The sequence below is a fragment of the Neolamprologus brichardi genome, chromosome 14, assembly GCF_056152115.1.
Source record: "Neolamprologus brichardi isolate AB-2024 chromosome 14, ASM5615211v1, whole genome shotgun sequence".
NCBI classification, from domain to species: domain Eukaryota; kingdom Metazoa; phylum Chordata; class Actinopteri; order Cichliformes; family Cichlidae; genus Neolamprologus; species Neolamprologus brichardi.
In genome coordinates, this window is record NC_142117.1 from 37,172,935 (window position 1) to 37,191,596 (window position 18,662).

At 48.0% G+C, this 18,662-nt stretch overlaps 1 protein-coding gene across 1 annotated transcript in view; it reads right to left on the reverse strand.

Annotated features, from left to right (window-relative positions):
- The window catches only part of plekhg2 (pleckstrin homology domain containing, family G (with RhoGef domain) member 2), a 63,047-nt gene extending 45,235 nt beyond the window's left edge, over positions 1-17,812 (reverse strand). Inside the window, exons 1-2 of the mRNA XM_087851690.1 lie at positions 16,260-17,812; positions 3,678-3,755 (exon numbers count right to left, since the gene is read on the reverse strand). Of these exons, the coding sequence (XP_087707816.1) occupies positions 3,678-3,726 (49 nt within the window). The 5' untranslated portion in view covers positions 3,727-3,755; positions 16,260-17,812. The remainder of the gene's footprint in view (positions 1-3,677; positions 3,756-16,259) is intronic.
- Positions 17,813-18,662: the final 850 nt, after the last annotated feature.

Here is an 18,662-nt window from a genome sequence, read left to right on the forward strand (position 1 = left end):
TAAAGAGAAGCTTTCACACAGTGCTTTATGAAACTGACAGATGTTTGCCTCTGCTCTAACATCTGCATGTCTGCGCTCTAACATCTGCATGTCTGTGCTCTAACATCTGCATGTCTGCGCTCTAACATCTGCATGGCTGCGCTCTAACTGCTGCATGTGTGCGCTCTAACATCTGCATGTCTGCGCTCTAACTGCTGCATGTCTGCGCTCTAACATCTGCATGTCTGCTCTCTAACATCTGCATGTCTGCGCTCTAACATCTGCATGTCTGCGCTCTAACATCTGCATGTGTGCGCTCTAACTGCTGCATGTGTGCGCTCTAACATCTGCATGTGTGCGCTCTAACTGCTGCATGTCTGCGCTCTAACATCTGCATGTCTGCGCTCTAACTGCTGCATGTGTGCGCTCTAACATCTGCATGTCTGCGCTCTAACTGCTGCATGTCTGCGCTCTAACATCTGCATGTCTGCTCTCTAACATCTGCATGTCTCTGTTCTAACATCTGGATGTCTGCGCTCTAACATCTGCATGTCTGCGCTCTAACTGCTGCATGTCTGCGCTCTAACTGCTGCATGTCTGCGCTCTAACATCTGCATGTCTGCGCTCTAACTGCTGCATGCCTGCGCTCTAACTGCTGCATGTCTGCGCTCTAACATCTGCATGTCTGCGCTCTAACATCTGCATGTCTGCGCTCTAACATCTGCATGTCTGCGCTCTAACATCTGCATGTCTGCGCTCTAACATCTGCGTGTCTGCGCTCTAACATCTGCGTGTCTGCGCTCTAACATCTGCATGTCTGTGCTCTAACTGCTGCATGTCTGCGCTCTAACATCTGCATGTCTGCGCTCTAACATCTGCATGTCTGCGCTCTAACATCTGCATGTCTGCGCTCTAACATCTGCATGTCTGCGCTCTAACTGCTGCATGTCTGCGCTCTAACATCTGCATGTCTGCGCTCTAACATCTGCATGTCTGTGCTTTAACTGCTGCCTTTGTTTCCAGTCTGGATTCTTCCCTCTTACTTATTTATTTCACAACGTTTTTATCAGCAGGGAGGCTTCAAAAAGCAGCCAATCACAGCCAAGAACACAACTTCAGATTTAAAAAAAGAATCCCCTCTCTCTCCCCTCGCTCCCTCATTTCTTCCTTTCCTCCTTCCTGGTGCACGCCTCCCTTTCTCCTCCTCGCCGGCTCCTTGTTCTGCAGCCTTATCTTGGGCGTTCTCGCTATTTTCTGCCTCACGCCTTTCTGTGGTTACAATCAACAGATCTGTGTGACCCTTTATGAAGTGTGTGTGTGTGTGTGAGCGCAGAAACATTGTTCAGAGTTACAGTTTATCACCACAAACCATACAACTTCCTTCACACAGTGTATTGGTGTGTGTGTGTGTGTGTGTGTGTGTGTGTGTGTGTGTGTGTGTGTGTGTGTGTGTGTGTGTGTGTGTGTGTGTGTGTTTGGTAATTGCAGTGTTTTTTAAGTGAAGCATGAGCTCTGGTATGTTTCTGTGTGTGTGTTTGTGCGCTAACTATGGAAGCCAATATACCAGCAGAGCAACTAAACAGCATAGTGGCTGTGTGTAATTACACATCATTACTCTGTGTGTGTGTGTGTGTGTGTGTGTGTGTGTGTGTGTGTGTGTGTGTGTGTGTGTGTGTGTAGTCCGTTCTGCTGGGCCTTTCTGGTTTGGTTACAGGAAGTCACAGCTGAGGGAGAAATCTGAGCTGAGGCTCCAAACAGTGAAAGTGACGCTCAGCAGCACCAAACAACCGAATATTTAAAATGTGAAATTAGTTTAACACAGACTCACATCTGCTCAGTAGTCAGACTGTTTAAAAAGCAGCGATGAAGGCTGACTCAGGTGAGGATCAACTCCACACAAGGGCAGTGTGTTACCCACTGAGTGTCTAATGTGACTGTGGTCGTGTTTGTCAGGTTAAAAGAACCTTCTAGTATTAAGCAAGCATCAACCTCCAGGGTTAAAAGTATGAAGCCAACATAGAAGTCCTAGAAACTGCAGTTCCTCTGACGTCCAGCAGAGGCAGCAGAGGGTCAGTGCCATAACTCTAATGTTAACACTGTACAGCAGAAATTAACATGTTTACAGCCTGATACACAAACTGTTTGTTCTCTGTGGATAATTTCTTCTTTATAAATAATTAATAAATAAACTGTATTATGGCATTAAGTTTGCATTATTAGGGGCGTGGCCTCTCTGACTGACGGCGGAGCTCCAGTTTTAGTGACGTTCAAGGGTTTTATTTGGATGTTACTGAGCTCTGATTAGCAGGTCTCTGTCTCTATGGATTGCTAACCAAGCTAGCTAGCTAGCATTAGCCACTGCTTCTGGCACCAGCCAAACCACTAAAGCTACATGCCCAAACAATGGGTCACAGGTGTGGGGGTGCTACCCCGGCTATCATCGTGCGAGGTACACCCTGGACAGGTCTCCAGTCTGTCACAAGGCGAACACGCGTTACAAACAAATATACAAAAATATTGACACTATGACAGGACTTGAACCAACAATCACTGAAACTCTCCTGAAGGCCTTTACAGCACCAACACAGCTGTTGTCCCACAGTCTAGAGCTCCTCTCACGAGGGGAACGTCACGCCCACTCTGCAAACAATCACTGCACAAAGTTTCCAAAATCAAACTTTTCAGCTCAGCTGTTCTTTATGATGGTGCGTCTCTGAGGCTTTCTGAGCATGCTCACTTACTCTCACTGTACCAGCTGCACTCCAGGCTCTGTGGCGTAACGGACAGTGCATTGGACTTCTCGTGAAGAAAAAGCAAAAGTTTGTGGGTTTGAGTCCCGTCAGAGTCCATCTTTATTGTTGGAATTACACCTGATGCTGTATCTGGTAACTCACATGAAATAAATGAATGGAAGCTCACGAGGAGCATGCAGGAAGCTGTTCCTCACGCTCTTCACAGGGAAAAGGCGACGTAACGTTTTTATTCTTGGACTCTGCTAGAGTAGCTTTGCATGATTCACACTCCAAAATAAGCCTCTCAACTACTACTGCTTCCTGTTTAAAGATTCAGACAGAACACGACTAACAACCTCCAGACCAGGACCGCTCTCCGCTGTCCTACCAGCTGCGTCAGCTGCACAGCACGTGGCTCTGCAGCACAATGGACAGCGCGTTGAACTTCTAGACAAGTGTAAGGCATTCAAAGGTTGTGGGTTAAAGTCCCACCTGAACACCAATCCATGGTTAAACCCTATCCTGTCTACACACAGTAGACAGTTGTCGTTGGCTGGTTTCTCTGTACACTGATCTTCTTCGTTTCTTCTGCTCGGTTTGGCTCAGTCGAGACTGGGATCAGCCTCACGTACGACCCAGTTAGCACCGAATGTTTGGCCAAAGAGTGTTATTGGGACATATTTGGCCTCAGCACCAGTTTGGATGACTCACCTCAGCCACATCTAAACGAGCCAACTGCCAACTGTTGGGACGCATCTCAAATATCACACAACAGTATCTGCTATCTGCCTAAAATGAGATATTTCACATGTCTGGAGACAAAAGTTCCAAAAGTCCAATATTTTCGCTCTTTTAGCTCTGTTTTTGGTTTCCACCGGCTCCTGGAGAAGAACCTCTCTCTACATTTTTCACCGGCTCATCTGAAGGTATCGTAAAGGAGCTTTATCAGAGCTGGATAGGCCTTACCTGTGTTACTGGGCGATCTCTGGCTGCCACGCCGTGACCCCTCAGGCATGGTGTGATAGTGTCACAGGAAGCAGAAACCTGGAGAAACACACCAAAAATCCCAGTTAGCCTCTTCTTTCAACACAAACCACATCCCAGTGCGACGTGTCTTCATGTCATGACAGCAGCGGCACGAAGAGATACGAGCTTCATACAAGCTGCTCACACAAGAGAGGAGGAGGAGGAGGAGGAGGAGGAGGAGGAGGAGGGGTCCAAATAAAAGTTTCACTCTCCCTTTGTGTGAAAACAGTGAGGACATATGTAATGTTTGGCTGAACGACAAGAATGAGGTCTCTTCTCCAAAGCCTGTGTGTGTGTGTGTGTGTGTGTGTGTGTGTGTGTGTGTGTGTGTGTGTGTGTGTGTGTGTGTGTGTGTGTGTGTGTGTGTGTGTGTGTGTGTCCACTGGAGGATAACGGCCTCCTACACAGTCATTGATACAGTAACACAGATTGACCCAATTAAAGCGTTGTACGTAAACAAGTGTTTCTGCAGCTGTCTGCAGGAAAACTGGGAGATGTGGGTCAGAGGGGAGGGGGGACATGGGGGAGAGGGGGGAGACGGGGGTCGGGGTGTCTGTAATGAAAGCCAGATGGCGAGCAGGCCTGCTGCAGGTCTGCTGCAGGTTGCTGGTTGAAACTCTTTCCCTGCGTCAGAAACACCTGCAGGTTCTGCTTCATGTCCTAAAATCTAAAGAGGAACTTTCACCGTTCGTCGGACGAAAGCAGAAGAAAGTTTCTCCTCGAGTGGAAACAGTCGCTCAGCCACCGACGGCGAGGACGTGAGCCCGCCTTCCAACCTACAGCTGATCTGAGTTTAAAGCGTTTGCTTCAGATTCAGAACTCAGGGGTTTGAGGCTCACTCTGATCAGTATTCATCATCACAATAAGAGTAAAGACAAAATGGTTCATTATAATGAAGGAAATATGACGCGCAGAGCTCAGTGAGGTGTTTGTGCAGTCACTGCGTCTGTGCAGCTGAACACGACGTTTCATCGTTTGTAAAGCAGGTGAGGATTTTTAGAGCGAACGAAGATCATTTGGAGCCCTGATCTCAGCCAGGGCGACGCCCCCTCTGAAGCCTCTCGAGAAACTTGAAACCTTCCTCGTTCATGTGTAAGCTGTGCTGACTGTAGCAAAAAATATTCATGTGACCAACTTCAACAAATACGACTATTTCATATTTTTCACGTTTGATGTTTTTACTCAGGACGTTGTTGAGCATCGATGTGCAGGTTTGTAACTGGAGCTGACAAGAAGCCAAAACTCTTCCACAGCAAAGACACAAACCTGACTGCAAACATTTCACAGCGCAGAGCTGCAGGTGGATGTGCTGCAGGGACAGCACGCCGGGCTCCTGCCTTAATACAAGTGTTCAAAGGTTGCTGGTTTGAGTCCCTCCAGAGTTTATGAACTGTCTTGAATAAGCAGCTCATCACACACACCTAATAACTGTGTAATAACTCACTGTATTGTCTTTGGGTGAAACTGAGAGGTGTGCAGGAAGGAAAGTGAACGACGTGGACGTGGGCGTGTCCCAGTGTGCAGGACCTGAACACCAAGAACATGATTGGAGAGTCTGAAACAACAACGCTGCTCACTCAGTGAAGCTGAGAGAAGACGCAGGACACGGTGTGACGCACACACACACTCACACACACGTACGTTTCCATCACTTTAGAGGACATTACATTGGCTGACGTTCGTTTCCCGGGTACGTTTATTCTTGTGGAATCAAAAAGCCATCATGAACATCATAATCTCACCTGTCTGCGCCCACAGGAACGATTTCTGTGTCATCAGCAGTTTCTGGGACTGAAAATAAATAAAACCTGACCCTGCAGTTCCTCTAACGTCCACCGGGGGCTCCATCAGGGAGTCAGTCCCCATAGACGTTTACAGTCTGCTACACAAACTGCTTTGGTTATGGTTAGGGGCGTGGCCTCTTTGATTGACAGGTGGATGGTGCTTCACCTGAGCTGGAGCTGTGGGCTGTTTGTGCTGGTGGAGCCTTTTTAATGCAATTCTACCAACAGACAGACAAAGGTGGAGCTCGCACAGCACGACAGACACGCACACGTCTGTCAGTGCCTGCAGCACACACTGCTGTGTGTGTGCGTGTGCACCAGCCTCATCAACACCTACCCAGGTATTTCCAGGTGCATCCGCTTTCAGACACACGTCATCACCACACACACACACTTACAGCACGCCGGGTGTGTGTGTGTGTGTGTGTGTGTGTGTGTGTGTGTGTGTGTGTGTGTCCACAAACATCAGCTCCATTAAATTAAACAGGCGTCAAACAGGATCCGGTTCCTCTGACCGGCCGTCTCACGCCCACTGAGCGCTGGAAACCTCTTCAGCTCCCACAGCGCACTGCAGCGTTACAGACAGCGGGGTCAAAGGTCAGCGCATGTGGCTTCTTGCCAGTTCTTCAGCTCTGAATCCCGTTTCTGTTGCTTGGAGTTTGTTGTAGAAGCTGAATCAAAACACACAGACAGCAGTGATGAATTAAACTCAGCCGCGTGGACCCGAGTGTCCTCCACGGTTGGATACGAGAGTGAAATCGTCACTAATCTGTGATCCAGCCGACGTGTTTCTGGGTTCGAGTCCCGCAGGTTGCTCTCTACAGATGAAACAGGCTGACTTACTGCCAGAGCGCCCGTGTGGCTCTGTGGAGCACGCAGGAAGGCAGGCAGAGGTTGTGGGTTCGACTCCCATATATGTTGCATGTATGCATCAACAGGAAGTTGTTCAAAGGTTGTTGGTTGAACTGGTGCGTCTGTTATAAACAGCACACTGCTCTGTGATGAGTCTGCAGGCCTCAGAAGGAGAACGCTCCATGTTACTGAGCGTCTACATTTTTCTGTGGACTGTTTATATGACATCACTGAGAGAGACACGCCTCCTGCTCAGTGTCTATTCACCCTGACAGAAGTGATAAACCTCTCAGTCTGAAGCTTTCCTCCAACACACGCTACGTTTCAGACTCACTGCTGCCACCGCTCGCCACGCTGATGTGTGATGCATTCACTGCTGCTGGGACGCCGCAGGAACGGGAACGACTCACTCCCAACGGGATGAGTTAAGCCGATGTGTGGAGGAAGTGATTCAAAAGCTGCAGGTTTGAATCCCACCAGAGTCACAGTTTCCTGTACGACATGTTTCTTGTTACTGAAGAATAGAAGTGTTACAGTGAGTCCCAGGTGAGGGGCGGAGCTGGACGACTACAATGTGATCCAAAATAACTGAGTGTGCAGGCCTGCTGTGAGGCGGAGAGAAGGAGAAGCACAACGAAAAAGATTCAGACCAAAGAAACGAATCCAGGAGATGCAAAAGCAGCAAACTCAGGAAAACTGGTGATCAGGGGTGAGTGGAGGCTCCGCCCCCTCTGTGGAGCCCGAACTGGTTATGAAGAAACAGAAGGACGCTTCCACGAGATCCAAAAAGAACCAACGGTGCAACAAAACTACAAAGATGGACGAAAACCAACCTCAGAGACACACAACCAACAGCTGCTGCCCTGCTTCTGTTTCTGAGACGACGTGTCAGGAGACCCCACTGACCCACACACACACACACACATACACACACACACGCACGCACGCTCACACACAGACACACACACTGTGGTCCAAGCTAAACAATCACACTGACAGTGCATATAAACTTCCAGTAGTGCTGTGAGAAGCAGAGACACACAGGCGCCTTCTCTGTGTGTGTGTGTATGTGTGTGTGTGTGTGTGTGTGTGTGTGTTGTCCTTCGCCACAGTGGAGCGTTGTTGTCGTGGTGATGAGACTGAGACTGGCAGCAGTGATTTGAACTGTTTTCGTTCAAGCTCAGCAGGAACCAATCATGTTTTTGATCTATTGGTTTGATTGATCACAGATCTGTGAGGCAGGCGGGTCACAGGTGCCTGATCAATAAGTATCATAGATAAACATTTCATTGGTCTTCACACTTATTCACTAAGGTGAGTCTAATGCGGATGATAATGTGTGGAATGTTCAGACTGTCCTCGTTTAGCATTAGCATCATGCACGGGGGAGGGGGGGGGGGGAGATGGGGGGGGGGGGGGCTCAGAGGGATCCGTGAAGAGGCAACGATGCAGTTAATGCGCTGGATCGCACAAAGGGAAACTGGAGGAACGAACACATTGATCGATCGGCCGAAGCTGCATTCTTTGTGCTGCCCAGCAGGGGGCGACTCTTCTGTTTGCATGTGCCTGCTGCTCACCTGATCTCTGAGCTCAGGATTCACTTCCCCGATGGCTTTGTGGTCTCAGTCACTAGTCACATGATGACGGTCAGAAAGCGTGATGAAGCAGGGGTGGGAGGGGCTACCCTATGACTGATGGATCATATTACAGTGAAATTTATGCACTAATTTTTGCATAAATGTGTCAAATCTATAGAAATGAAACAGTTTCTGTTTGCAGACTGAGCGTTACTGACCAATCAGGTCTGAGCAGGTAGTCTGCATGCAGGTGTGCAGGCCACGTGGTAGTCATGTGACGCCTCACATGACTACCGGCTCCAGTCTGACGTGGATTCATGTGGTTTTTAGCTGTGAGCAGCTGAACCCGGGTATCTGCTGCCGACAGCGCGGTGGGTCTGACATCACACTGCAGCAGTCAGCACAGAGCGTTTGACTGTTTTTAACAGTGATGGTTAGCGGTGACATCACAGGTACAGGAAGACGTCTGACAGAGTGCACGAACAAGCATAAGGAGACAACGTTGTCTAAGGTTTTATTAGCTTCTGACAGCCGACCAGAAGTCAGCAGCCAGGCTTCTCCCAGATTACACAACATCCTGTCAGCCAATCAGAGGCGCAGCACTGAGTGAACGCTCTCAGCTGCTGTCCGGGGTTTCCTCTCCGTTTGACCCCATCTCTGCGGTTTCGCTCATAAAGCTCGAGCTGCTTTGCCTTTGGCCTAAACGTTTCTTCAAGCGTACAAAGAGACTTTGGCTTTGCAAACATGGCCGCGTCTGTCTCTAAATAAACCGAGATGGTGACAAACCCAAGGCTTCAAACAGTAGTCCACACACTGCGTCTGTTTTATTCACGGCCTCTGCTGCGGGTGCATGTGGGGAGGCCTCCTCATCCTCTAAACACGACACGCCGCAGTCTGACACCGCTTCCCTCTGTGGTCACCAGCCAAGGTTACTCCTGCCCAGATTCATAAACAGTCACATCATCGCACAGTGCAGGACGACACGCCGTGTGTGGCCTCGCTGCGACTCACACAATAACACTGTTGTCCTGCTGTTGTGCTCATAGCATCAAGCAGCTCCACAGAAACACACACACACTGACACACACACACTGACACACAGAGGCCTGACTGACAGTTGTTTGGTGCAGACAGTACAGATGTTTGCCGTGGTGCGTTTAAGGACACGGACAGCCAGCCGCTCGCTTCACTCGACGTCGCACCGTCAGTGCTCTGTGACTCGTACGTGTTGATGTTTGTTGATAGTTTATTTAAAACGTTTAACAAGAAAATCAAATAGAGGCCAAGAGGAAAAGCATCCAACCTTTCATCAAAGCACACAATTTTAACATTTACTGCAAACAAACAAAGAAGATTTACTGATGCAGCAAAATGAAGATCTGCAACATGCGAGCGCTGCGTATGCCAACCAAATTAGTGCACGCCTGGGCTGCCATCAGAGGATTCACAGGTGTGAATGGCACAATGTTGTTCTGCTAATGCGGTTAGCACTGTAGCCTCACAGCAAGAAGGTCGTGAGCTTGACTCCACCATCAGGCCGGATCTGTGTAGAGTTTGCATCTTCTCCAGGTTAGCTGGAAACTCTAAATTGCCCACAGGTGCCTGTCTGTATCTCGCCCTCCTTCAGATTTTCCATGCAGTGGACTGTCTCCGGCCCCCAGGCCTTATGTTTGACACCCCTGTTCTAACGTGTCCTGCAAAGGTGCAGAAGAGAAGATGAATGAGGTCTCACAGTTTTCGGTTTGTGCAGCAGTGCCGGCTCACCTGCACGGTCAGGGCTCAGTGAGGTCCAGGTTTTGGTCTTCAGCTTCTCTCCACACATGAACCAGAGAGGTGGTGCCGACTCCGTGCAGCTCTGGGGCACACAGGTTGTGGGTTTGAGTCCCACTGGAGTCTGTATTTAGCAGGGTTTGTTTTTTTACCAAACAGCAGAAACCTACAAAGGAGGCTTTGTGCTCCAAACACCTTCGGCTTGTCTGCGTTTCTCATGCTGGTGAAATACAGCCTTAGTAAATCAGCCTGAGCTGCCAGTCGCGCTGGCACGGGATGAAACCGCTCGGGATAACGCTGCCTGTCAGGACAATAGATGTGAGCTGGCTTATGTAAGAGAAGAAGAATGGAGCAGAAATTCCTTCAGTGAAATTTCTCCAGAGGGGGACGTAAAGTCTGACTCAGAGCAGGGAGAGAAAGTGTGACCTCTGACCTCAGTCTGTTTGCACACTGCTAAATCTGGAGGTTAGTGTTTGACTTGAGTTTGTTCCAGTTCTGTCCCGGCCTGTTTAAGGCATGGAAACAGCTTTTTCAAGGCTCGTTTCTGGAATTTGACCTGACCTGAGAAAACCAGCAGTAAATAACCCACCTAACAGAGCTGCTCCTGAAACACGCTGGAAACAAAGTTCAGTCAAAATCGTAAATACAGAACTGTCGGTCACAGGTGATGTCACAAAGGACAGCAGACCAACATCTGTCTGACCGCTGACTGTCACTGGAGCTGTGTTGGTGTAGCCAAACAAACGCAGGCTCGTTGGCTGAGACGTTTCCAGTCGGATCAATTCGTCCAAACAAGTCGAGAAAAACGAGCGCGGTCGCGACCTGATGCGTCACTTTCCATCTTGAACTGATAGAGCAGCTTTCACAGCTTTAAGATGACGCAGGACGTGCTGCTTTAACCTTAATTAAGTCAGTCACACATTTCTAAACATGGAGGAGCTGCGTGCCCGACGCCGTCTGATGGGACATTAAACTCCAACCTGCCAGCTCCCAGCGCTGCCTGTGAGAATAGCACACATATTTGCCTGCTTAGATCACGTGTGGCTCCTGAGCGCTCTCCGGACAGCGCTCTCTCCTTCAGTACTGAGGAGGTGTCTGAAGCACACCTTTCCTGTTAAAACTATCCTGACCGGATTCTCCCAGCATGAAAACAGCCAACTTTCCCCTTTAGGTGATAAAGATCTGCAGCTGTTGCTCTACGGTGGGAAGCAGAGCTTGCTGGTCCCGTGGTTAGCTATGAGAATAGTTAAACAGATTTCAGGGAACACCAAACATAAACGTACCGTTATTACTGTACAGCTTTTCAGCAGAGGAAGGACTGCACTGAGAGCTCATCTGCAACACCAGTATGGCTCTGTGGTGCAACGGGCATGGACTTCTACGCATTCATAGGAGAAAACATTGAAGGTTGTGGGTTCAAGGCCCACCTGAGTCTATGGTTCAATATTGTCTTTGGTGCTGAAATAAATATATTAAAACAAACATGATGTTTGTGGCTCTTCTGTAAAGCTTGTTGATCTGATCCCAAAGACAGAAAGAACACTTACAGCTGACTCCGAGCACCAGACCTAGCATTGGTCACATCAAAAACAACAGGTTTCCAACATTTTCCCCAAGTTCATGTGTGAGGACATCGTCACTGAGCTTCACTGATGATCCAGGGACGGCGCTCAAACACTGGCAAGCATCCCAGCTCTGCACACAGACAGACATTACAGTCGAGCAGGCTGCCCCCCTGCGTCTGTTTAGAGACCGTACCCTTGTACGGTTGGTGCTGGTGACTACCTAGCCACGGCACATGTATGGATAGCGTAGAGCCGTGGAGACCTTGGTTGTATGGCCTCTGAGTTGTGCGTTTAACCTCCGCTGGACCTGCCAGACGCACAAACGTACATCTGAAACTTCACAGACGCACAAACCAGTCAGCTGGAAGACTTCTGAGGGAAGTTTCAGTGTTTCATGTGCATGCACACATGAACGTAACATGACGTGAATAACTTCAGTCCAGCTTTAAATACTGAAAACACACCACACATGGCTGCGCTGCGCTGCGCTGTGCTGTGGGACACAGAGTGTGACTGTCAGTGGACGCCTGAAGCATCCAGGAGAGACTCTGTGTGTGAGTGGAAACCCCCCACATGTGTTTGTGCATGTTTGTGTGACTAATATCAGACGTGAGCGTGTGTGTGTGTGTGTGTGTGTGTGTGTGTGTGTGTGTGTGTGTGTGTGTGTGTGTGTTTTACAGCACTGCTGGAATGAGCAGTGATTCACGCGCCTCCAGCACACGTGGTTTACACAATGGACACATTAGAGCTTTGTTTCTATTCGGCAGTGAAGTCAGTAAATACAAAATTACTTTAAAGACTCTTAATGCGAGTTTGTGCTGAAAATGAAGCAAAGAACAGACTGGAGGCCGTCTCAGTGCAGCCGGCTCGTAAAGGCTGACCGGCTTGTTCTGGCTGGTTGATCGAGAGTTTCATGACTGGATCTACTGGCCTCGTAAATGAGCATCACAGTTAGGATTACTGTGACTGAATAACAGCATCAATGTCTTTATGATCCAAACTTGTCTGAGTGGGAAACATTTTGACTTCCCATCTGTTTTCCACGGACGCTGGCTCTGCTGTGCTGCAGCAGCGTTCGTCTTTTCAGTGAATAACTAAAAACTGCAAGATCATCCTTCGGACCAAATCTGGACACACACATGTTCACCAGCTTATTAGTCTGTGACGATAACACAAAAAGGTTGTGCGTTAGTGTGTTCATTACACAAAAAGGTCTAACGCTCGAGTCCTGTGCTTGCATGTACATGTATGTGTGCTTTGTATTTGTTTATGTTGTTTACTGTGTTGTTGTGAGGCTGGAAACGCTGCGGTATACATCTGCCGCCGGAGCCTCACACACACATTCACACACACACACACACACACACACACACTGCTGTGTGTCACAGTAGAGCCTCTGTCTAACCTCAGACGATGCTAAGTCGTCGGACTAATTATTATAAACGACAAACACCGGTCACCAGGGAAACCATCCAACCACATCCCATAATTACACTGCACGGGCTCAATATTAAAACTGCTTCCAAATAGCTGAGATGGTTGGGGTGCGTTTGATTTCTGCTCGCCTGTGAAGTCAACGGTTCTTTGTGTTTCTGTTGCTGCTGCCTTTCTTTCACCTTTATAACCAGCTCAGGGTCGTTGGGTTAAAGGTCACTGTGGCTGATGCAGGAAACCTGAGTGCTCAGGATACTGACGTCTCACGACTGCAGCTTAGAAAACGATGGAAAAGCAGAGACAATTCACACCTCCTTAAAAAATCAACCATGAGTCATTTAGAGCGACTTGATGCCAATTTGGAAACGTGAACATGCAGGCTGCAGATTTTAGGTTACAAACATCAGCAAGTTTGGTTAAATTAGAAGGAACATGTGACAGCAGCGTCACAAAGAGTAACGAATCTCGGCTATTTGGTTTCTAACTTCTGACTTAATGCAGAACGCAGACGTGCGTCTAGCTGGATTAGGTGAAAAAGGGACACTGGAGGGGGTTGATGGATCTTTAAATATTGACTCTGGTGGGACTCGAACCCACAACCTTCGAATTGCTTCAGTAGCAAGTCTCTAGAAGTCCAATGCGCCACAGAGCTGCACGTATGTGATGGGCCAACATAAAAGAATGACCCAGAGACAGTCACCCGTGTTGCTTGATCCAAAGCAGCCTGATTTTGGTTAAAGAGCCTTAAACTGATGAGACCAACAAACACTCAGAGTTCGGTTTCATATCAAAATTCTGCCTTAATCTGAACGACAGCTCGACAGATGTGCCACATGACATTTATGAGGTTTGACAGATCTTTATATAACGACTCTGGTGGGACTCAAACCCACAACCTTTGAATAGCTTCTTTGGTAAAGTCTTAGAAGTGCAACACACTGTCCACTGCGCCATGCTGCAGGTGATGAATGCATTATTTTTTGAGCATGCACTAATGTGTAACGTTTCATCCTCACCTGAGTCCGAGAAAAAGAGAAGAAGTGACAAAAAGACAAAAACAGTTTGTTTGTAGTGACGGAGGCTGAAGGCGGAGGCTGAAGGCGGAGGCTGAAGGCGGAGGCTGAAGGCGGAGGCTGAAGGCGGAGGCTGAAGGCGGAGGCTGAAGGCGGAGGCTGAAGGCGGAGGCGGTTCAGTGTTTTCAGAATCAGTCTGTGAAAGTCCTGCGTCGTCTTTATTATTCCACAGATTTTTCTTCCAAAAGAGAAATTGGACCAAGAAGAAAGACCAGCAACTGCAGACCAAGATCCACATCTATGACGACAGACTCACCGGAGAAGCAGCTGCTTACATCGCTCACGTTTTGATAACAGCTGTCATGAAATAATCAATAATATCGTTAATGAGTCAGTTTAAGGTGTTTGTGGCTCCTCCACAGATCCAGGCTTCTTCTGTAGGACACACTGCAGGCCCGTGATGTGACTCCAGACATGTCTTCACCTCCAAGACCACGTAACACCTCGACATGATGTCATCAGCATTCAAATATTGTCAGTGAAGGAGGCGGAGCCAGAACAAAAACAAGCACACAGACCAATCAAATGTATTCATGAAGAAAAGTTGAGTCTCATTGACTTTGCAGTTTGTCCACGGTCACCTCAGATGACCTCAAGTCAACCTGTCAGCCACACACACACACACACACACACACACACACACACTTACTTCTTTTAATGTCTTAGTGAGGACATCTGCTTGACATAATGCTTTCCCAAGCTGCTAACCTTAACCATCAATGAATGCTAACCCTAACCATAACCTAACCATAATCTAACCATAACCTAACCATAACCTAACCGTGACCCTGACACTAAAACCACAAATTGAGTCTCAAACATGTCTTCAAACTCGTGGGGACGGACACTTTGTCCCCATATGTGACTGTTGGTCCCCACAAGTATAGTAGCATGACAATTTTTGGTCCCCACAAAGATATGTAGACATGGTATACACACACACACGCACACACACAAATATAAATAAACCAATGAGAGGTCTTGTGAGGCCGGTTCAGAAAGCGACGTGTGTGTTTGTTTCTTGACAAAGAGGCCTATTAGTAAGATCGATGCTCAGGAGCTGTCATCTGCCTGCCAACACACACACTAACACACACACTAACACACACACCAACACACACACAATTATAATTCCATTAGGGTTTTTCTAAGGCAGTAATCGAAGGGCCTTGTTGGCTGATATTCAGAGATGTAATCCCCACGGATTCAGCTTACACACACACACACACACACACACACACACACACACACACACACACACACACACACACACACACACGGCTGTGTAACTGATGGTGAGAACAGATTTCACTGATTGTGTGCGATGTGATGAAGAGTCAGAGAACCTGACATTAAATTCATTTATATAAAAGTGTGCGTCTGATTTCAGGGGTCACATGACCACTAACCACTTCTGCTTACAGTAATGGAGCATTATAATCAGCTGACTCTACAGTGTGGCCCTCTTTCCTGTACTTTCAAAATAAGAGCAAGGAGCTTGCCAATAACTAAACAACACTATAGTGAACCCACTAATATGCCAAACATGGAGGTGTTTCAAATCTGTGGGTCTATTTTCTGCAGTGGAGTGATTCAGATGTGATGTTTTACATCATAATAAACTACAGCTCTCTGTGTGTTGACTCAGTAACAGTAAAATGCTTATCAGCCTGAACAGGACTGATGACAACCAGCAGCTCAGACCTCAGTGAGCTTCACATATCAGAGACAAACCATGACGTTTGTTTTTCATATGAGCGTTTGCAAGAGGAGTCGAGACGGCAGATCAGGTTTAAACACTTGTTCCTTCGACATGCAGAGTAACACAAGCTCAGACAGGCGGTGAACAGACGCAGCAGAAAGTTTAAAGGGTTGAACTGCGCACTGAGAGCCAAGAGTCCTCCTGCTGCCCGCTACAGGCCGCCGCGCAAATTACAAGCATTAACACTGAAGCGCTGAGGTGCAGCTGTTTGTTTGTTTGTCTCTTTAAAGCAGAGGTCAGAGGTCACCTCATCTAAAGGTTCATCCTCTGGGAGCAGCAGTGGGATCATTTCATATTCACGTCATCAGATCTAGATTTTCTTTGGTTTTTTGGTCCAGATGAAATGTTGTAAAGTGTGAAGATCACCTGATTAGCATAATTAATCATCAATCAGCTGTTTAATGATTATTGATTGCTAATTACATTTGAACAAATGAGTATGAAATGACACGGATATTAATTAAAGTAATTACTGGTATTTTTATCATCATAATAAACAGGGTCATAGTTTAATATGGTGCGTGTAACACAGCTGTACTTCACCGTGATTCGTGCACGCGCACAGACTTTACGAGAGTCTGGCACTGGACCTGGGCACGCGCTGGAATGACTGGCGCTTTTATTGTGTTAAATTACGAACAGGCGTCTTTTATTTTGTAAAATAAGCTGTGCTTGCTGCAAAGCAAAGAAACAGCGTGAGGGTACCTCGGAGGCATGAAGGTCCAGCAGCCGGTGAGACCCCGCTGAGCTCCGCTCGTCCCTCCCTCCCTCGGTCGGTCTTTCTCCGGTGTTCCTGCTGCTTACTCTGCCGCTCCGGACGCATTGGATCTGCCAGCCTCCAGCAGCTTCCTCCACCTCCTCCTTCAAGCGCAGTCAAAGCGAGTTTCCCAACACGGTTTAACGGCAATGCTGGCGGCGCTCCGGACCCTCACTGACCTACTTGGCCAAGTTTTACGCACCAAAAAAAAAAAATCAAAGACACAATCCAACATATGTCCGGCCGGGACCGATCCCCGCGTCCACTTCACAGGTCACAGCGCAGGCCACGGGAGGTGAGAGGTGCGATCCGCTGGTTTGGAGATGAGCTCCGGGCGGCGCGCAGTCAGCTCGACCCCAACTGCTGCTGGACCGAGGAGGAGGAGAGAGAGAGGGAGGCAGGGAGGGAGAGAGGGAGGTCCAAAAACCATGGGAGAGAGAGAGAGAGAGAGAGAGAGAGAGCGTCCAGCTGTTTACAGCAGAACAAAACTCTTTCTAAGAAGCAGCTTCAGTCTGGAATGTGCCTCTAATCCCACAGATTTCCCCGTTTGGACCAGAAATTCTTTGATGGTGACATTTGGAAAGAAAGCGAGCTTCCAGTTACCTCTGAGCTGCTTCACAGCAGAGCTCGGAGGTTATTCTGCCGAAGGTGTGCAAAAATATGACTGATAGCACGATTTATGACAGATGTTCTACAGAAAGACCACGAAGGGACAAAAAATGACAATAAACAGCAGAAAAAGCTCCCAAATCAAACACAAGAAGGTGCAAAACCATAAAAATGAGCAAAGGAGACAAGAAATGGTCCCAAAGGAGCGTGAAACATGCAGAGTGACTGAAAATGACTGCAGAACGACATAAAACCATCCAAATGAGACACACATTACTACACACACACAAAACAAGTATTTAAAGTGAGACGTAAAAGTACCACAGAGGCATAAAAAGATCCATGAAATGCTCCGAACACGACACGAAAGCACAGAAAGACTCAGTTCCTTCTTTGGTGGAAACACTGAGAGTCACGCAGCGTCTCATCCACACACAGACGTGACAAATGCAACAACACGTTCAGCTGAACATTTACACACCAACAAAGACATGAACACACATGAAACACTTTTTGCCACAACATGATGAACGATCCAGATGTGCAGATGTTGATGACACAAGCTTCACCTGAGCCCAGCTCATGCGTGGAAAACATGAACTGTTTTGTAACTGTTTTTGTGTGTTTGTGCCTGTCAGTCAGACCGTCTACAGGCGTCACCGTGGTAACCATAGGTGTATATCGCCTCATCTTCAGGCAGGGCGATGAGAGCAGCGAGGCCGGCCCTGTTCCCCCCTGCAGGGCAGCTTGTCAGGGGCAGGATGTGACTGAGGAGCAGCTCGTTGGACGCTGGAGGTGGTGGAAATGAGCCTCCAGGTGTTTTCCTTGTAAAACTGCACAGAGAGTGAATCAGCTGCTCTCAGATGTGCGTTACACACGTACTCATGTGACACATGCAGGCCTCATATGGAAGCACTTTGTGTCATTTTTCAGACGTCTGAGCAGCGATTCATAACCATTACAGCTGTGGGAATAAACATCCTCCGGGTGACTTAGTTTAGTGAGAGATTTTCTACCAATCACTGAATGCAAGTCATTAAAATCAACAAAAATCAATATGTAAATATTTTGTGCTTGTGCATGTTTTTCTGTTGAAAGCCGCACGCAGAGCAGCACTTGAGTTTTAAAGGGCAGAGTCAAACCATCAGCATCATTCTGCCCTGCAGCCACTACAAAGGCTGCAGTTCCTCTGACGTCCAGCAGGGGCAGTGGTGAGTCCGACCCTGTAGACTCACATGTTAATACTTTTCAGCACAAATAAACAAGTTCAGGAGGAGTTTGACCATCCGAGGCTCAGAGTAGAGCTGCTGCTCCTCCACATCGAAAGGAGCCCGTTGAGCTGGATGCCTCCTGAGTGAGGTGTTCTGGGCATGCCCCACTGGGAGGAGGCCCAGGGCAGACTCGGGACACGCTGGAGAGATTACATCTCCTGGCTGGCCCAGGAACGCCTTGGTGTTCCCCGGCACAAAGGAGAGGGAGGTCTGGGCTTCTCAGGTTAAGCTGCTGCCCCACACAGATGGAAGGAGATGATGGACCACAGTGGGAATGAGCTAACTATAACGCTCTGTGATATTAACTGGGTTTTCGATATGAAGTTTAAAACTTTCCTAAAATATCTTTTCACCAAACTGAAGGTGGATCTCTCTGAGAAACAAAGTTTTCCACATATTCCACACCGGGCTGCTACTTTTATGCTACTTATGGTACTGCAGTTATGGCATTTGTAAATGTTGTGTGATCAA